Source organism: Hoplias malabaricus, chromosome 2 (assembly GCF_029633855.1).
Source record: "Hoplias malabaricus isolate fHopMal1 chromosome 2, fHopMal1.hap1, whole genome shotgun sequence".
Taxonomy (NCBI): domain Eukaryota; kingdom Metazoa; phylum Chordata; class Actinopteri; order Characiformes; family Erythrinidae; genus Hoplias; species Hoplias malabaricus.
In genome coordinates, this window is record NC_089801.1 from 74,136,507 (window position 1) to 74,158,318 (window position 21,812).

Genomic DNA, 21,812 nt, shown 5'->3' on the forward strand with positions numbered 1-21,812 from the left:
ACCACGACCAGATGTTCGTGGGCAACTGTAATAGCTGAAGCCAGGGGGAGTGGACTCATTTAGGGCAATGTATTCATTGGCTTTAGCCCATGTTTCGCAGAGACATAATGCATAGAGTTTGTTATCAGTAATAATATCACAGACAGTGAGTGCTTTGGATGTTAGAGATCGTATATTTAAAAGCCCTAATTTAATGCTGGAAGTGCTGAAATATTGCGTTCGCTGCAGTGCCTTGGTGTTAATTCTAATTAGGTTGTTAAAACTGATTTTTGGGCGTTTGTGATAACAAGCTTTGCGGGGAACCGACACAGTCTCAATGCTGAAAAATTTATTAGCGTTAATCAGAGTGGGTGACATGGACATGCTACTCATCATACTAGCAGTAGAGAGATGGTCAGGAGGAACATTAGGAATTTTAATATTACTTACCTGCTCGCTATCCATTCCACCTACCTGACTGATGTGACTGGGAATGACCAGTCAGTTCCGGCGCAGAACCACCTCAATGTTCTCAGAGAGAACTGCGGATCCTAGACGGCTCGGATGAAGCCCATCCCAACGATACAGGGCCGGACGCTCACGAAAGCACTCCCAGTTGTCGACGTAGTCCACGCCGACAGTGCCGCACCAATCCAGGAGCCAGGAGTGGAGCCCGAAGAGCCTGCTAAACGCCTCGCATCCTCGACGGTAGGTGGGCAGGGGGCCAGAGACGATGATCCTAGCATCCGTCTTCTTCCGAGCGGTATCCAGAAGCGAACGGTAGTGCTCCTTCAGGACCTCGCTGCGGCGGGCGGAGATGTCGTTCGTTCCCACGTGGAGAACGACGGTGCCGAAGTCCTCACGCTGCCGAAGCGCCGACGGAAGACGCCTGGCAACGTCCAGGACACGTGCGCCTGGGAGACAAGACACGGTTGCATTACTCTTTATCCCCGGCACTTTTAAATGTCTAACTATTGAATCACCCATAATAAGAACACCGTCCTGTTTAGTCTTCGGCGCTGGAGCAGGTGAAGGCCAGGAGCTGAGCACCTCAAACCGGTTGGCAGAAGTGAAGACTGGCTGCGGTGGAGGGGGGGACGGCCTCGGCTTCCCACGCCCACGCTGGCGCTCCCATCCCGGTGCAGGCGTGTAGATGGGTACCCCCGCAAACCGCCGCGGCAGAGGAGCCGGAGAGGCGACGGCCACGTAGGAGGCGTCGCGGGCTGCCTCGAGTCTCGTCTTCTCCCGCTGGAGCTCCGTCTGCTTCTCCAAGAGACGCTGAATCCGGCGACCAAGCTGCTCGAGCTCCGCGCCGAGCTCAGAAAGAGCTCGTTCCTCGGCAGGCGCCATGAAGAGAGAAAAATAAACAATGAGAAATAATATGTACGAAAAAAATGAAGTTAAGAAGCACGGTGGGTTAGGAATGATGAAGACAGCACACTAGGATAAGCAATGCCAAAGAATATGCAATAGAGATTGTAAATAAACGTCTAGAGGACTAAAACAGCGACAAACGGCAAACAATTTCAAATCAAGCACGCGAGTAGTCAGCCGGAAGTGACGTACCTGTGACGCTCCTGTGACCACTAGTGTGTGTGTGTGTTCACAGATGGGTTAAATGTGGAAGACACATTCCATTGTACGTTATACAATCACAAAATAATTGTACACCTCACCTAGGGACATTTTCAAGTAGCCAGCAATAAATACAAGAATCTGTTATTTGTTCTATCTCTTGAACCTCTATTTAACTGACGAATTCACAAAGAAGCCTATTTTAAGTCTAAATTCTGCTCAGTGTTATATGCATATGAACAAGCATGAAGCCTTCTTTCTATACTCTGTATTCTGTATAGAGTTTAACATCCACACCAATGTAAAGGACACATAGAAATATGAGGGAAATGACGGTTACAATGCATTCAATTGCGTAAAGAAAGAGAGCATAAATGAGCCTTTAATGGGTGTGACCTTTTGAGACGTCAAAATGGCACTACATGAGAAACCCTCACGCCACTGTGATAAATATGGCCATATGTCTGAGAGAATACCCCATTAAGCTTTTTCACAATTTTCATTATCATTACACATGTACAAGTACAAGGCTTCGCAGTTTGGAATCTAACCAGAAGGGCAATAAATCTCACGAGCAGGATTTAGAGTATCTACAGTGTGTACAGGTTAGATGAATATATTAGTATTCTATAAAAACACAATCTGCAGTGACCTGAACCTTTCTTTAAAGAGTTGAAAGCCATACATCTATTATTGAAGCTGCCATATTCACTGGGCTGGAACTCATCTTAGATAAACTGTAAGATAATAGAAATATACTGGGATTTTAGAAAGACATATGCTGCTAACAAGGCAATGTCCTATCTTACAAAGTTCATGGTTATTTCAAGACAATGCCAGACCTCATTCTGCACATGCTAGTACAGCATGGCTTTGTAGACACAGAATGACTGTGAGAAGAACTGCAGACACAGAAGAACCTGAGTAAGTGAATGCTTGTGCATTCTGTATTTATTTACCAACTCAACTGATCTTGTGGACTTCCTGTGCTGTGGCTCCAGTCACCTGACTGCAAGTATCAACTGAAACCCATTCTAAAGGTGTTAAGTATCACTGCTGATTCAATTAGGGAAACAATCAGCTTGAGGGAGTTTCAGCTATGACCAATCCCTCAGGCCTTTTGTTCTCTACCAAACTGTCAGTGGGCGGTCTCAGCTGGGACAATCAATCACCAACACAGGACAGCTGTGTGAGATCTCCATTACAAAAAAGAATGATCCCTCTGAAGCGTCAGCCTTTGTGTTCAGCCTTTCTGGGGTGAAGACATTCTGGGGTAAAGACATAACGTGTCTCCCAATCGTGTCCCCCAAGCGAGGCCACCAAACAAACAAACTAAGCCTAATTTTCCTCTTTCCACAATGTGTCCCTACCCCATCTCTCCTCTCTCTGGAACTCGCAGGCGCTTCTACTTCCACAGACGGAAACAAAACCTTGATAACCTTCGCTCTCTATATCACACATCCACACCCATAACCAATTCCTTCTCAATAGGTCTATGGAACTGTCAGTCTGCAGTAAACAAAGCAGACTTCATCTCCGCCTATGCAACCATCTTTCACTAGACATCCTAGCCCTCACTGAGACTTGGATCAAACCGGAAAACAGCACTACCCCCACTGCTCTCTCCATCAACTACAGATTCTCCCATACGCCACGGCCTGGTAAACAAGGTGGTGGTACGAGGCTGTTGATTTCCAACACATGGAAATATACCCAGTTCGAATCATCAGTCTCATACAGCTCCTTCGAATTCCACCAGTAAAAATGTATGTAGTCGTTGTATATCTTCCCCCAGGGCAATTGGTGATTTCCTAGAATAACTAGACACCCGGCTTTCATCCATCCCTGAACATGACTGTCCCATGCTCATTCTCTGTGGCATGAACATCCACCTTGACACTCCGGCTGCTGCTGACTTCTTCTCTCTGACCCACTCCCTTGAGCTACAGCAGGTATGCACCCCCTCAGCTCACAAAGCAGGTAATGCACTTGATCTCATTCTCACCAAACACTGCCTAATTAACTCTGTAAATGTTACTCCTCTACATCTTTCTGACCATTACTTTATTCAGCTCAATGCTTGTCTCCCTCAGCAACCCACTGTGTCCGCTCCCTCTGTCCCCTTCCAGCGCAATCTCCGCAACCTATCTCCCACCCACTTCTCCGCCCTTGTGACTTCTGCTCTCCCACCCCCCAGCACCTTCTCATCTCTTGAGGTCAATGACGCCACAGAGTCACTCTGCACAACACTGAGCTCCTGCTTAGATCGCCTGTGCCCTCTGACTACCAGACGCGCAAGACCCATGCAGCCCCACCCGCGGCTTACTGACTCCCTTCGATCAATGCGCACTAACCTCAGAGCTGCTGAGAGGAGATGCCGAGAAACAAAAGACCCATCACACCTGACACAACTACAATCCCTGCTCTCAGCCTTCTCAACAAATGTCACCATTGCAAAAAAGAAATTCTGCCAAGACAAAATCAACAACGCTACTGACACCCGGAAGCTGTTTTCAACCTTCAAGTCTCTGCTGAACCCTCCACCTCCACCCCCTGCAACCAACCTTACCACTGATGCATTTGCTGACTTCTTCACCAGCAAAGTTGCTGCAATCAGCAGCCGGTTTTCTGTCCCTTCTACACAGCCTCCGGCTCCCCTTCGAATCCTCCTAAACCTACTGCTTCCTTCCCTTCTTTCACTCCTCTCACAGAAGACGAGGTATCAAATCTTCTTAGAGGTGGCCATCCCACATCCTGTCCACTGGATCCCATTCCTACCGCCCTACTGCAAACCATAGCCCCCTCCATTGTGTCCGCAGCCACTTGTAATCAATTCTTCACTAACCTCTGGAACATTTCCAAACACCTTCAAGCAAGCTCAAGTAAGACCTCTACTCAAAAAACCTTCTCTTGCTCCTTCTATAGTAGAGAACTACCGACCAGTCTCTCTCCTCCCCTTCCTGTCTAAAATCATTGAAAGAGCTGTCTTTAAGCAGGCAACAAAATTCCTCTCCCAACATAACCTTCTTGACTCGAACCAATCTGGCTTCAAGAGCAGCCACTCGACGGAAACTGCACTTCTGTCAGTAATGGAAGCTCTTAAAGATGCCAAAGCAATAGGTCAGTCCTCAGTTCTCATTCTGCTCGATCTATCAGCAGCATTTGATACGGTCAACCACCGCATCTTACTAAACAAACTCACTGACATGGGCTTCAAGAACAATGCGCTCTCCTGGTTTGAGTCTTATCTCACTGGATGATCCTTCAGTGTGTCATGGCTTGGACAAACATTAGTGCGACACCGCCTCACCACAGGTGTGCCCCAAGGCTCAGTACTGGGACCCCTCCTCTTTGCCTTGTACACCACCTCTCTAGGCCCAATCATACATTCGCATGGCTTCTCCTATCACTGCTATGCAGATGACACACAGCTCTATTTATCCTTTCCTCCGGAGACACTTCAGTGGCAACTCGAATCTCTGAATGTCTCTCTGACATATCTACATGGATGAAGGAACATCACCTCCAATTGAATTACATTTGTATAATTTGTGCTGTAGTTCGAATATGAGATCCTCTTTTGTAAGTTGCTTTGGATAAAAGCGTCTGCCAAATGCATAAAAATGCATAAATGCATGACTGCACTTAACTGTCCTGCCTAATGCAAAAAAAATGCAGCTCCAGACTGTTGAGCAGCTGAATACTTAAAGAATAACTGGGCAAAAGTTATACTTGTAAAACTGTAACAACTTGTATCCTCTGTTCCTGAATGTTTAAACATGGAAGTAGGGCTAGAGTTGATAAAAGTGACAGTGAGTAAAATTTGTTTATTTTTTAGGACATTTTGATGCCAACATTATATACAGATTTAACCCATAAATGCAGCCCCTTTCCCGTCTTATTAGAACGTTATATGTGACTCACTTTCATAGTTATCAGTCTATGAACGGCCGTTCACTTGCACAAGATATACATAATTTGCTGCTCACCATTTTTTGAATTATGTGTTTATTGATTAATTTACATTTTGTGTGAATGTGACTAATGGACACTCAGAACAGCATTAAGATAATTATAATAATAATGTGCAATTACTTGTCATTGTACAACATACAATGAAATGTGTCTTTTAATCCATCTGTGGCAGTGGACACGCTCACACACTAGTGCACTAGGGGCTGTGAACACACACCCAGAGCGGGGGGCAGCCATCCCCAGCACCTGGGGAGCATTTGGGGGTTTTAGTACCTTGCACCAAGGATGTTCCTGTTGGCCCTGGGGATTGAACTGGCAACCTTCAGTTACCAAGCCTGGTCCTCTAACCAATAGGCCAAGGCTACAACTGAACTGACTGCAGCAATTTTGGAAGATGCAAAATAGATATGGAGTCTGAAGGGTTTGAATCTCATAATATGAGTATCCTGTTTTATGCAAATTACTAAATGCAGATATAAAGGCATGCAAATTCAAGAAAATGTCCTTAGTTTATATTTAGTTAAATCAGTTTGTATTTACAAAATATAATCAAGCTGGTAAATACAATTTTTAAGTAATTTCTTTGTACATGTTAAGGTTAAATAAAGGTCCTATAGAATTAACACAACACAGTAAATTTTACAAAACAAATCCCAAATTTCCTGGAAACAGAGTTCACAGAAAATAACCAAAAAAAGTAAGATATTCGATTTTATAAAATTTTGCTGGTTCTTTAATATAAATTTTATAGGATAAATCCTATTACTGGCCATACGTAATACTCAGGTTATTTTTTGCCATCAATTTAATGCAATTCAATACAATTTTAACTTTACTTTTCTTCTTCTTGGAAAGTACATTTTTGTTCCTTCAACTATTAGATAATGCATTTGTGTCTTCTGTGTGCGTGTGTGTGTGTGTGTTATTTTTTCTATTTATGTTCATTTAATAACTCATAAGATTTTAAGCGGAGGACATCGAAGCAGATTTTAACCACATCCATTACACTGAAGTGCAGTAAAATGTGTATATATATGTATATGTCCAGAGAACGAAAAGTGCTCAGGTGTTCATCTGTTTGTATTGGCATTCTCAAAAAGCAGTAGCATCAAATTAGGTGCACTCTCTCACCCAAGGTTATAAATCAATATGTTAAAATGTTCAAACATGGCAAAGTCGATTTTTACAAGCTGAACGTTGCCGGGACACACACACACACACACATATATTCAGGATTTTGGTGGTGTTGTGAAAGTGTGCATTTAAATGGGTGCTAAGGCCCAATGAATCAAGCCTAGTGGCAAGTTAGAAAACACTGCTGAGATTATGTAGGAGTTTAAAACAAGGCTGCTTTCTGTTTGCAGGAGAAAAAAAAGTGCATTTGTTACATTCAAGGTGAAGGCAGCTGTGCCAGTCGTCCTTCTTCAGATGGAAGCTTACTAGAGTCCCCCCCCATCCTCCCCCTCCATGGTCACCACCTCTCTACCCTCAAAAGAATCCAAATCACAGACTGATCAAATGCAACCTCTATCACTGACTATGAAACCGGCCCCTCTGGTCTCGTCCTCACACAACCCACATCTTCACCTTGTTATGCCTTCGCCCTTAGCTCCGCTGGACAACTCAGGGACAGTTCGGCTCTGACCACAGTGGCTTCTTGGACCCTTCAGACGTGTCTATAAGCCATTTTACAATAGAAGAAAAGAAAACTTGAAATGGGGATAGTGGGTACCATGTTTTTAGTAGTTGGATCTCATCTAAAGCCCGTCTTTTTTATTGCACAGTCTCATCTCCACAGGACTGTAGAATTGTATACAGATTTTTCAGGCCAAAATGTTTAATAATTTTCACTCCCCCTCTTATTACGTTGTAGGCTTTCGTTGTCAATTGTTTGTTTTTTCTTTTTAAACCATACTTTGCTGTGATGTTACATATATTGCTATGTATGTAGTGTAAATGTTGCTATAACAAATGTGTTTGGTAGCAGATTGTCAAATATTAAAATTTAAACTTAATAAAAAGGCGGACATCATACTGTATAAACCCTCAAGGGCCAAATTAGTATATTAGGAGGTTCATAAAACAACTATTAAATAACAAAACAATACACAAACTGCCACTTTTAAGTACACTACTACATATAGGTAGATAGAAAAAATAGGCATGTTGGTGTTTGCAAGAAGCTGTAAAAAGCTACAAGAGAATTATCTATTCGGTGCCATTGTAGTTGACATGATGTGACTGTAAGCTGACTGTAAGTTTGAATGTTTCCTAATTGTATGCTTTGTTCTGAGTTTTGTTTCCTTTTTTTTTTTTTTTTGTTTTTGTTTTGTTTTGTTTTCCATTATTTGAAATGGTTCCCAAACAATGTTTTTGTAGCATGCAGTTCTGTATTAATAAAAGCGACTTAATATGTGCAGATCATCTCGTGGCCTTGCTTTCTCTAGTGACCATTACTGTGGCCTCCATTGCCCTGTTGGGACTTTATTGAGGAAGCTAACTTATTGTCAGAATAGCGGTGGGCGCTTAGCTATATGTACAAAGTCTGCCTCAGAATGATGCTCTAAACATAAACAATGATGAGTAATGGAGCTAAAACTGGCAAACTCTTTTTAGTTCCACAAATAATCAATTCCCCTTTAAAAAACATAGACTTTTAAATGGTTCCAAACTGTAAAGTCCACTTTGATCATTTAACATTGATTAAACCCCTAAAAACACTTTTCTCTTCATCATCGAAAGCCTCATGCCACAAGTTGACAAGATTGTTTCATTCGGTTTGTGATTTGGAACGTTGCTCACATGCTACATATTGTCGCTGTCCAATTAAAAACATGTAACTTTACAAGAGAAGGAAAAAGAATTCAGTGGAAGAAAATGTAAAAAGAAAAAAAAGACTTCATTTCAAATAATTTTGGAGCATTTCTATTAGTACATTCTTTATGACAAATTCACACAATTTGGAGGCCAGAGCTTGATATCCAGGCATGCACCACAGATGTACCTTTGTACCTTTTCACAACATAACCTGAATAAGGTCTGGCATCGTGACAGTTTCATAATCACTGAGTCTACACACTATGGTACAACTGTGTCCCTTAAATAAATATATTCTAGGTGTACATTCATGTTTACAAATGAAGGAATGTAAGCTGTGTTTAAAATAAAGAAAAGAGCTGTAGATGTTTTTAAAGCAGAATGAAGTTTCAGTACAATTATTATTCACATTTCACAAACAGAGCAGAACATGACAAAAATATAGTGTGAACTAGTTACACTATATTGATTTATTGCTGTATTTCATGATCTAGAACTAATCACCCGACATCAGAACCCAATCTCAGTAATGTTCTTGTGAGCGAATGCCATTAAAAACTCAAAGAAATGTTTTAAAATCTACTGTAAATGATTCCCAGGAATGTACAAGCTGTCAGAAAAGTAAAGGGGGAAAACTTTGAGTAGACATACACAACCTTTAGGCCCAATAACCTATTATTATATAAACTAATTGTTCTTCATTATCTCACAGTTGCACTCCATTATCATGTTTCTTGAGTTAAACATTATGATCCATACCGAGTAATTTAAATCTCTTGATGAGTATATTTGGTGATCTGGAAAGGAAGAAAGAGAAGTCTGAAAATTCAAATGGCACATGTCACAAGAAACATTTGTCATGTAGAAAGGAAGATGTGACACATACAAGTCTTTCCAAGAATTCCCACATATGTATGCACTTTTTGGACACTGCTGAATAGATCACAGTAGAATGGAGTATCTTCTCATACCTTGAACTTACAGGCTAAGCGCCAGTGTGCAAATCCATTTATTTGGGCCAGCTGTAAAACTGCTACGTTCAATGGAGGCAGCAGAGAGCTATTACTACATCTGTTTTTAGGACAAAACGACACACAACTCAGCATTAACAGACAACTCCATTTCAAATACAGGAAACTGAAACGGTTTCCTGCATTTGTCTTTGACATGTTTTAGAAGAACAATGCACTTCAAAGTTGGTGTCACACTCTCTCTCTTCTGTGTCCTGATTTTTTTCTCCATTACAGGTAAGATGACATTTAGTATTAATATTGTTGATGGTGTTGTGATCAATTTGATTGAAAGTTTTATTTAATACATTGCCAACACATTTGGTTCTTAAAATCTGTAACATATCTTTTGCATGGTGAAAGTAAATCTTTCAAGCCAGAATTTTAAATATTTGTTTGTGTGTCATGTGTCATGTCTATAATCATTCTTCAGAGTGCAGTAGTGAAAACTGTGCCAACAAGGCTAAAGTCGGAGGTTCTGTCACCATTCAGCTTTCAAAACCTGAAGCTTATTATGACATAAAATGGAAACATGCTAATAAAAATATTATCCGGAGAAAGGATATAAATACAACTTCACTGGCCAGTAATACAGCTATGGATGACAAAGGGTCCCTGCGGCTCCAAAATGTGAAGATCGAAAATGCTGGCGAATATAGTGTTGAGTGTTATAGTAAAGATGGTATATTGAAACTAAAGGACTCAACCACGCTCTGTGTTTATGGTAAGAGATACATATGATGTTATAAAATCTTAAATAATAAAACCTTAATTTGTGTGAAAATGGTCTTCACAGATACTGTGTATGAATTAACATAAACACAAATGCTGTGTTTTTTAATATATTTATCAGATAAGATCCCTAAGCCAAATGTGAATTTCACTTGTCAAAACGGCAAGCCGAGTGTCCTCAGATGTGAAGTTACAAGCAGTAATGTAGAGTTCAGTTGGAATGAAAGTGGAAAGAAACTCTCTACTGGACCAACATTTGCTGGAAAGGACAATAGAATCTATCAATGTATTGTCAGTAACCCATTTTACAATAATACAAGTGGTGACGTCCCAGTATCATGTGAGTATTTCAGTTTTATTTACTCATTGATACAATTGTAAATAATAAGGAATTAAATTAATCTTTTGATGTTTACAGAATATGCTGTTAAATTGTTAAAGTTAAAGTTATAATGTTAAAGGCAGTTATAGCTATCACCAAGTTTATGGTATCACGTTTCACAATTTTGTGTACCAGGTTTTTAAAAACCAGATACAAAATTTCTCCATTCTGTTTTTAATATGTGATTAATTTATTCACATTGAGTTGTACAGCTTATGTTCCTTGTATTCATTTTCTCACATATTGTGTTGTTCACGTATAGATGCCTTTACTATGCATTTTTGCATTAATGTACTATTTCATTTTGCACAGGTTCTCCAAAACCTTCAGAAGGACAAAAACTCTTTGGCTTTGACTTATGGATAATGGTGGGCATCCTCGCTGGTGGAGGAGGTCTTGTGCTTTTGTTGATAATAGTACTGGTAACTTGTGCCTGTCAAAGCTGTAAAAGACGAGAGAAACACCTGCAGGGTAAGATAAGAATCAGTTATATGATTGGCACAAATTTGAGATTTGTTTTGAAAAATGCAATAAATACATTAATTGCCTGTAACCACTTATCCAGTTCAGGGTTACGGTGAGTACAAAGCCCATCCTGAATCACTGTGCACAAGCTACGAACACACCCTTGAGGGACACCAGTCCCTCACAGGGCAACACACGCTCACACACTCAGACCTATGAATGTGTAGGTTGCCATGGTTAGAGAAGAGGGCTTAGTACTGAAAGGTTTAATTCCCACGACCGGCAGGAAAATTAGGGCGGTGCGAGTGAAGAAACCTAACAGTCCTCCACCCTCAATCCTCATCTGAGGTGCCCAAGGCACCAAACCCACAGCTGCTCCCTGGTCACTGGGAATGGCTGCCTGCCGCTCTGGGTGTGTGTTCCCAGCCCCTAGTGCACTAGTGTGTGTGTGTGTGTGTGTGTGTGTTCACAGATGGGTTAAATGCAGTAGACAAATAATTGTTCATCTCACCTAGGGACATTTTCAAGTAGCCAGCAATAAATACAAGAATCTGTTATTTGTTCTATCTCTTGAACCTCTATTTAACTGATGAATTCACAAAGAAAAAGCCAACGCATTCATTTACGTAAGGAAAGAGAGCATAAATGAGCCTTTAATGGGTGTGACCTTTTGAGACGTCAAAATGGCACTACATGAGAAACCCTCACGCCACTGTGATAAATATGGCCATATGTCTGAGGGAATACCCCATTAAGCTTTTTCACAATTTTCATTATCATTACACATCTACAAGTACAAGGCATCGCAGTTTGGAATCTAACCAGAAGTGCAATAAATCTCACGTGCAGGACTTAGAGTATCTACAGTGTGTACAGGTTAGATGAATAGACGTTCACTTGCACAAGATATACATAATTTGCCACTCACGATATTTTGATTTATGTGTTTATTGATTCATTTACATTTTGACCCTGTGAAGGACTGGCGCCCCCTCCAGGGTGTATTCCCGCCTTGCGCCCAATGATTCCAGGTAGGCTCTGGACCCACCGCGACCCTGAACTGGATAAGCGGTTACAGATAATAAATGAATGAATGAATGATTCATTTACATTTTGTGTGAATGTGACTAATGGACACTCAGGACAGCATTAAGATAATTATAATATTAATGTGCAATTATTTGTCATTGTACAACATACAATGAAATTTGTCTTTTAATCCATCTGTGGCAGTGAACACACTCACACACTAGTGCACTAGGGGCTGTGAACACACACCCAGAGCGGGGGTAGCAATCCCCAGCACCTGGGGAGCATTTGGGGGTTCAGTACCTTGCACCAAGGTTGTTCCTGTTGGCCCTGCGGATTGTACCAAGCCTGGTCCAAAGGTACAACTGAACTGACTGCAGCAATTATGGAAGATGCAAAATAGATATGGAGTCTGAAGTGTTTGAATCTCATAATATGAGTATCCTGTTATATGCAAATTACTAAATGCAGATATAACACACACACACACACACACACACACACACACACACACATACAAAGAAAGAAAAAAACTCTAGTAAACAGTTGTTGATCATAAATGTTGGTGTTATCTGAATAAAGGAAGTAGTCACAAGAACAAGCATAAGTACTACAGGTACACTAGGTTCCAAACAGCACTTGCTGAATTTTAGGTGGAGCAATATTTCATGTTCCATCTTCAATATTTTCTGTCCCTTTCAAAATCTCTCATATTTTGTAGTCTAATAACATATAACTGAATTTCCCACTATGTATATATATCATCATCTCATTTAACTCTGAGTTTTAAAAAAATCCCTAGTAAGAACACAGCTGTTTGACCTCCTTTATGTAAAACTGACTGTAAAACTGAAGAGCTGCCATATTTAAGTCTTCGTACATCTCTTATCAGCTTGTATTTTATGAACAGATGTTCCTGCGCTGTTAAGAAATTCAATCTGACAATAGATACTCAGTTATCCTCAGTTATTTTGTGAGAAGGCACCATTGTTTATCTAATGCAACTTAAAATTGGCACAAGTCATAATGTTCATTTATAGTGACATTAAAATCAATCTGGTTTTACTTCCTCTTTGAGTAAAACTATTTTAAGAGACTAATAGTACCAAGACATAATGTAAGTTAGCCTTTTAGCACATTTTTTAATCAACCCAGTATCTTCAAGTCACATCCCAAGTGCCTTTCAAAGAAATGCACAGAAAACAGCAACACTAACTGAAAGCTAGTTTAATATGCAGTGTTTTACATTTTTCTTAGCTGCAGAAAAACTTCAAGACAAAACAAAACATTTCTACTGAATAATACCAAATAAATGTAGAAAATGTACAGTCCTGAGTAATTCCCACATAATCTACGCAATGCAGAAAAACATCTTTTAAACTTGCACTAACACACAAACTAAATTCTAAAATGCATGTGTTAACTGTTAAGCTTTGTTACATTAGTTACATTAACTGTTAAGCGTTGTTTTTAAATGGATTTAGTACAATACAATATATAGTGTGCCGATTAGCCTTTATTAATTGTGAACTAAGCTATACATAACTTTATACTACATATGAGGCAATGCCAGTAGAATAGGACACTCTGGAGCAACATGTGCCAAAACTATTATGCAGCAAATCTACTAATAAACAACAGGGGACAAAACCTCTTAATACCCTTGATTTTAGAAGGCATGTTTGATGAGCAGCAGTCCACAAATTTTTGTTCATAATTTTCATATACTCAGGGTTGTTGAGGTATTTTAAGTAATAATAATTAAAAAAACACATTGGATATGGTTCAGCTGAAACAAAAGCAGTAGCATAATCCCTTAATGTTTATCCTGATAGATCCTCCTATCAACAGTCATATAGACTGCAATGATTATGTATTAATATATGTCTGTACAACACAGTAACATAAGGCTGGCTAATAGCTTCAGAAATTTGAAATGAAATTATGAAATGAAATGAAAAACAATTAAGATTTACTAGTTCAGTTCAGAACTCGCCTAGTTATTTACTCATGGCTGAGGACTGACTGAAGCAGCGGATTTGTTTCTCGTTTAGAAATCCAATCAAATGCAGTATAATACATACATATTATAGTAACTACCAATAAGTTTATACAGCTAATACTAGTGCCATATTTAAAATGTTCAAATAATCCTTAGAAATATCTGGACTGGGAATCCATTTGAAAACGCCTGTGAGTAAAGGTTGCCACTATATCACATGCAAGAACCTACCAAGCAAACAAAGGCCATAAATCAGCAATATCCAGAAAATACTGTGACTTCTCTGGGCTATAGCTCTTCTGAATTAGACTAACTAAAATATATGGCACATTTCAACGAGTCCCCTTTCCATTTTTTACCCACAGAGAAGCATAGAATGATACAATTCAAAAGTACAAAAGCTCACTTCTGTCATGGAAAGGAAGTGTGTAAGTGCCAAAAGCAGTGGTAACTTGCACATCTGTGTTTTGTAGTTAAAGAATGCAGATGCTAGATTGGCCTCCCTGCAGTGCAGATCTGTCTCCCACTGAAAACAAAAGCCATATTGCATATTGTTAGTGTTCTCATTTATAGAGCATTATTAAAAGCAAAGTAATTGCAACACAAGTATAATGCCGTTGTTCATATTTTTTGAAAAAGTACAAGCAAAAGCATATTTAGAAAAAGTGTGCACAATAAATAAAAGAACATCAATTACATTTACATTTTTACATTTGTATTTTCCAAATGGGCAAAGCTCAACCCAGATTTTACTTTCTCTTCATATGGATACTCACACACATGTACACATAAAAAGGGTTTTCTGTGTGACAAGTTCTGCTGTTCCTGATGACAACACTGCTGCTCTAATTTCTCTGCTCTGTCCCCTTTTGTATAACCACACTCTTCCAAGTTTATAGTGAGACATGATAGGACGATATGACTGTTTCCATATGTGTCCCATTTATAAACATGAACCTGACAATCCCATTCCCACATCAACCAGCAGGGGAAAAAAGAACAGCAGAAGAAAACAAATAAGTGCTTGTTAAGTTTGTTGGTTCTATACCAGTTCCTTCCTATCAAGCTGAAGGAAGGTTGTGAAGATTTTTTTGTTATTATTTGACTGTTGCAGTGCTGACTAGGTTTTTATTAATTCTAAGAACATTGATCTTAAATAATAAACTGAATGAGACATGGAAACAGTGAGTCTCTTGTCTCTATTCTTAACTGCAGATGAAGATGAGCTCAGGCTGAACACCTTCCATACACCTCCACAAAGATCGAAGTATACTGCAAGAGGTCAGCCAGCACCTCCTGTTCCCCAAGAAGACCCTGAGGTCTCTAACTATGAAGTGAATGATCCTCAACCTAAGACACAGCCCAGAACCAAGAACCAGCCCCGCGTTCGACCTCCGCCACCTCCTGTGGATGATGATGATGAACAACCCCCGCCATTACCACAACCCAGGAAAAAAGTTCAAAACCCCAAAAAGCATCAAGGACCGTTGTACATGCAACCTTGAGGGAGTACTTTACCATTTATTTCTGGTGTAAACAGTGATGAGAAGTTTAAGACCCCTCTGTGAAGGTGAGGCAAACTTACATGAGATATGAATATATATGTAGTGTTATATATATGTAGTATATATAAGTAGTGTTCACCATTAATTTCTGGTATATGCTGTAATAAGAAATTTAAATAAGGCTATAGATATACAGTACCAGTCAAATTTTGGACACATCTTCTCATTAGTCATTGATGGAATAGGGCTATTCACTGTATAGAACTGTGTACCAGCCCCTACTTCTGCACAACCGCAGTTATGGTCTCACACACATTAAGAAGGCGAGCAGTTCTACAAATAAACTCTTGATGAGGCCACAGCTGGTCACTGAAAACCATTCCAGGTGACGACCTCATGAAGCTGATTGAGAGAATGCCAAGAGTGTGCAAAGCTGTCATCAAAGCAACAGGTGGCTACATTGAAGAATCTAAAGTATAAAACATATTCTGGTATGTTTAAGAATTTTTTTTTTACTACATAATTCCATATGTGTTCCTTTATAGTTTTAATGTCTTCCATATTCATTAACAATGTAGACAATAATAAAAAACAAAGAAAAATCATTGAATGAGAAGACATCCAAACCTTTGACTGGTACTGTATGTACAGATAGATTTGCTGATGGATGGATAGACAAGCAGAGAAATGGATAGATAAGCAGATATTGAAATTTAGAACATTTTGTATTAATCATTGTTTTTTTGGTTCTTGGATACATCACACAACAGGACAAATAACAATAAATAATTTATAGTAAATTCTCGACAAACCATTTACCTGAGGTTTACCAAAAATACAAGACATTCTGAAATATTAGACATTAATTTTTAATATAAATTCATTCTCATCTTTACACAGCTTTCTCTGTCATTATTGAATAATTTGTTTAGTGACATAGACATTTCATATTTACAATTTTTACACTCTGTGATGTTTTAAAGTATTAGGGGTTCCTGTCATGCTTGTTATTTTTACATTTTGTTTTGTATTTCTCAAATTGAAGTCTGAACCAGAAAGGGGTGGGGAGTAATTTGGAGGCTTGGGTATATTTAGTTAACCTGATTTTGTGGTGATGGACCATATCACTAGCACAGGGGAAAGCCTTATATTTCCAGAAAAAAAACTCAGAAAAAGAACAAAAGTGTACATGTAAACGCACACAAGACGCATTTAAAACATGTACAAATTTGACCACTTAAACCAGTGCTCAAACTGTGGTACGTGTACTACTGGTGGAACGTGAAGCAGTAAGAGGTAGTATTTCAAATGATGTCAAAAGAATTAGTACATAACTGAAAATCAGAAGTTTTAATGTATAAATTACATGATGTTTTACAGGTTTCATAGTCATGCCCCAATGAAATTTGTTTGTGTTAAAAAAATATACAACGCGCTACGCATACACTATAGGTGATTACGTCTGTATGGAACATGAATGGGAGGCAAAGCTAGAATTCTCTACACTTGAAGACATAATAGAAGGAAATGCTCAGCTGAAGGAAAATAATGTGGCTATTCTTCTCACAAACATTGTTTAACACAGCGCTGCGCCTCTTTCACCTACTGTTTTCACCTATAGTCTATTAAAGCACTTAACTGATGATAAATTGACTTTTTCTTGTTTTATTTCTTTCAAAATGCGTATTTCCCATAAATTTTATATGTTCTCATAAATGTATAATTGTGTTTAAAACATTCAGTTTAGGCCTAGTTATTCGTATATGCTCTATCATTTTTTCTGTACATTTCTAAAAATAATTCTGTGTAAAGAATGCAAATTTCAAGTAAAAAATTTGATAATGGTTGGTTCTTGTTCTAAAAAGTTGGTCTAAAAAGTAGACCGTCACATAAGTCAAATGACCGGGTCTCTGCCATTATAGGCATTGTACTTCTAATATTAAAAACACACACTCCACACGAGAGCTGAGCTTTTCTGGTGTGAGTAATCTTTAAATGCAATGTTTCTGAAATATATTTCCTTAATGCAGTATTTCTGAAAACATTTCTTGTAATGTTTTTGAGTGCTTCGTAAATGTTGGGATGTGTGACATAGTGGGCCACTGTATGCTGCCATCCTTTAAGTTTGAAGGTATGCACAATGACATGTACATTTTTGAATTTTGAAGCAGCAACATCAATTTTTGCACAGCACAGGAATAGCACTTTTTCATTGCATGGTACCTACTCTATTTGACTCTACTCACTTCTTGGTCTTTGGTATCTGGTTTGTATTGCCTTGCAATGGCTCCCCCCGAAATATAACCACTGATGTCGCAAAACACTGTCTCTAATGGGAATCACAAGCATAGAAGACTACAACAACCGCTGCGGTAATATTAAGTGTTGTTTACTCATCGTGTATTTGCATGTTTTTTCTTTTTTTGTTTGTTTGTTTTCTGGGAAGGAACACAGGTTAAACATGCATGAGTTCATACAGATCAGTAGAGTTTTTCCTTGTTGCACCATTCAGCTCTCGCTGGAGTCTTTTGTTCGCCACTACTCCAAAAACATGTTTGAATCTCTTCAAAAGGCCATGGTGTAATTTTACAGGCTGCCATCATGGCTCTTATGAAAACAAATTTTATGTCTACTGTAGCATGGAGATTTTACAAATGGCTAGTTTGTACTAGATGCATTTCATCATGATTGTCAAATCTCTATGTTTGCTTGGAACCACGAGTGACCAGGTACTAAAAAAATACCCAGCGGCGAGTAGAGCCAAGAAGATCCAAGTCAAGCAGAGTATGTACTATGCAGTGGAAAAGGTGTTTAATGAATGATTATACAAATAATTACTTTAAAATATTAACAGAAACAACAACAAAATATGTTTGTAGGATTGTATTTTAATGATGTATAGCAAATAACACTGTTGCCTAATGCATTTGCAGACACATTTTATGCTTTATTTTTATTCATTCCTTTGGCCAGATTAGTTGGACATTATGTAAAATCATAGCAATTAATTGCACCAATGTTTTACAGGACAAGCCACTTCAAACTGACAGTTAACCAATAACAAGTGATGCCATCTCCACCTAAAATGCTACAAAACCAGACCTATGCAAAAAATGAAAGTGTCAAAGTAGCTCATTGTTTGACTAGTTAACGCAAGTCTAGAATGTGATGCACATCTAACTGGAACATTCTACAAGCCTTTGCTTGCCTCCCTCGCACCAATCACAGGGATGTGGTTTAAAAGCACATAGAGCAAAAAACCACTGAGTGATACATCGTCAGCTTTTTTTTTTTTAGCACTCTTTGCTCATTTCCTGTGTGTAGGAGATATGAAGCACTGCTTCTTGTGATACTGGCCTTAGTTTGTGACAGTGGGTTTATCATAGAATATATAGTAACATTATGGCAAAACTCAAAAAATATAAAATAAATAATAGTATTAATCAGTTTTATCATAGTCTCACCATCTCATGTTTATATTTCTTTTTTTAACTATAAAATGAGGATATTCAACATGCTTGTTTTTTTAATTATTTATTTGTCTTTATTTACTCATATAGAAAAATCAAAACATTCATGAAATTTTAATGTTTTAGAATGGATATTTTTATAGTTAGTGCAATAAATCTTTTCTTAATCTGAAATAATATATAATGATCTTATACTTATTGCATACCCCTGAAAAACTTAATAAATTAAGCTGATATTATGGAATAATTTGAAATTCCTTCCTTAATTAATATTTTCTTGAACATATATTGAATTAATTATTGAATGTTTATTATTTAACTTCACAATGAAGTGTAAAAAATGTGATTTTGTTAAAAGCTTGAGACAAAATTTTTAAGGTTTTTAAAAATATATGTATGATAGTTGATAATTGAACTGCAAGTACTGCCAGGATTATTTACTTTAGTTTTTGTTTTGTCAAGTATAGCTGGCATGGAGCTTATTTTATACTTTGTTACATTGATTCTAAATATAAGAAGATCTTTTAAATAATGTAAAAAAAATGTACATTTTATTAACAGTTGGCAGTTAAATACATAAAGTATTCTACATGAATAATACTCATATTACTCATGAATAATATTCATGAATCTACTCATGAAAACACATTTGCTGCTTTATGGAGTAAGCATCAGAGGCTAAATATCCTACATAAATGTAAGGGGTGTTGGTAATACAAATTACCATTACTACATTTACAACATTTAGTTCATTACAAAATAAATGTACTAAAAATATACAAAATGTAAGTACTAAAAAATTAGTATAACTTTATCCCAATAAATTGAAAGTATCAGAATTTTGTTTCAGAAATTAGTGCTAGTATCATAAGTATACACATTTTGTTTCTGATACATTATATTTGTAGTGATAATTAAAATATTATACTTTATTAGTACTTACCAAAGTTTTTTTTACCTCAGTTTCTTACCCCATAAAACAACATAATTAATAATTCATTCATTATGAGTATAATTCAAGCCTGAAAATGGCTTTATTTATTTATTTTTTAAACAAAATTTATTACTTTTCTAGGAATAGTATGAGATTTGCACAAAGTACATAGGTCTTTTTTAATAGTTAAGGTATATATCAAGATTGTGTTTTGCTGAGCCTTTCCTGTTGCTGCGCATACAGGAAGTGGCCAAAAGTCTACTGATATTTTTTCATGATCAAGATATACTTAGTATAAAAGTTTTCCATCACGACCACCTTTAACCACAAGTCTGAAAAAAGAGAACCAGTATCTATTTATTAATTTATTTGTTTGACTGTCTAATTTAAAACCTCCAATAACACTTCCTCAATGACATCCTCAAAAAAAAAAAAAAATATATATATATATATATATATATGTATATCACATGCAAATTAAGAAAAAGCCAGTTTAATGTAGGACAAACCATTTGAGATTTTATGTCATTAAGCGAGTGAACTTTTTTTTTTTTCGTTTATTTATTTGTTTTATTTATGAAATGATGGCGCTAAGATTTCATTATTGGCCAGTACATTTGTCTTAAAGAAATAAGGAAAATAAGGAAATTCCTTTTGTCTGGTTGTCTGTATGTATATGTCAGTTCCTTTCTATTTTAAGTTCCACCTATATATTACATCTTACAAACTCCACTTATTAAAAAATAATTTGGGACACTATATATATATATATTAAATATATTATAGGGATTGAGCCCTGCTTCTGGTGATTGTCTGACCCTGAACTGAATAAGCGATTACAAATAATGACTGAATGAATATATTATGTATACATGATCTATGTATATGTGTATGTGTGTGTATAATTTTTTTTTATTTAATGTCAGGATACATTCCGTTTGGAAAGGGGCATGTTTACCACTGTAATCAATCACCTCTTGTTTTAACAGCACTGAAACACAATTGTTTGCAGTGGTTGACAGGTCTGGACTAGTTTAGCACTTGGACTGATTACTAAGGAGGCATGCTGTTGTAATCCATGCAGGATGTGGACTGTCCTTGTCTTACTGAAATAACAAGGCCCTGACATTGTCTGGTAGACAGCATATTGCTCTAAAACCTATACATTTTTTTGGAATAAACAGTTCCTTTACAGATATGCAACTCATGTTCATTAATGCACCCTATACCATCACAGATGCTGTGTTTATAATTAATGGGATGATCCTTCTAGCCATGAGAAAACATGGCATCCAAGATTTCCATCATTTTTGAGAGTTTTAGCTTCATTTATAGATGGCGTAACAGTGATCACAGGCAATGATAATGGGAAGTGCTTCTGAGCTCAAGCAGGAAATTCCACTACAGAAACATGTCTGTTTTTAATGCAGTGTCACCTGAGGGCAATATAGACAGCCAGTCAATACTGGTTTTGGACATTGTCCCATATAGACTATAGGACTGATTCATATTACTTCTCAAAATAGCTCTTGGAGATAATTCATTAGCTTGTAGATAATATTTTTAAAAATCATTTAATAAAATGATAACATTCTATTCAAGGAGATGATCTAGACACTGTTTTTCCTTCTATGATTCAGTGGAAAATTCAAGATTGAGTCACCCTACACGGTCAGAAAATGTATCACTGTGGTGGTAACTTTAACGGTACATATTTGTAGCTTTTTAATTAGGGAACATAATTGTACCTTATTCTATTATAATTTTAGATTTTTAAATTGTGTTGATTTCATCTCCAGAACGTGTATTGTGTTTTTTTTTTTACTTGACACAGTTCTATAATTAAAACTTACAAATTTTCACCTCTCATTCTGGAGAAGAGAATGTAATGTACCTTTAGGGAACACAACTGGACTTTTAAACACTGTTGTACCTCT

General features: G+C 37.7%; 2 protein-coding genes across 2 annotated transcripts; one reads left to right on the plus strand and one right to left on the minus strand.

Moving 5' to 3' along the window:
- Nucleotides 1-479: 479 nt before the first annotated feature.
- LOC136687203 (uncharacterized) lies at nucleotides 480-1,458 on the minus strand. Its single transcript, XM_066661504.1, has 2 exons — nucleotides 978-1,458; nucleotides 480-893 (listed from the first exon to the last, which is right to left on the minus strand). Exons 1-2 carry the CDS (start codon nucleotides 1,327-1,329, stop codon nucleotides 481-483), a joined length of 765 nt encoding a protein of 254 aa, XP_066517601.1. The 5' UTR covers nucleotides 1,330-1,458; the 3' UTR covers nucleotide 480.
- Nucleotides 1,459-9,477: 8,019 nt separating this feature from the next.
- Nucleotides 9,478-18,059, plus strand: si:ch211-132g1.1 (T-cell surface antigen CD2). The gene is made up of 5 exons (XM_066661503.1): nucleotides 9,478-9,593; nucleotides 9,790-10,080; nucleotides 10,210-10,428; nucleotides 10,783-10,941; nucleotides 15,182-18,059. The coding sequence occupies exons 1-5, from the start codon at nucleotides 9,530-9,532 to the stop codon at nucleotides 15,469-15,471; spliced, it is 1,023 nt and encodes a 340-aa protein (XP_066517600.1). The 5' UTR covers nucleotides 9,478-9,529; the 3' UTR covers nucleotides 15,472-18,059.
- The last annotated feature ends 3,753 nt before the right edge of the window (nucleotides 18,060-21,812 follow it).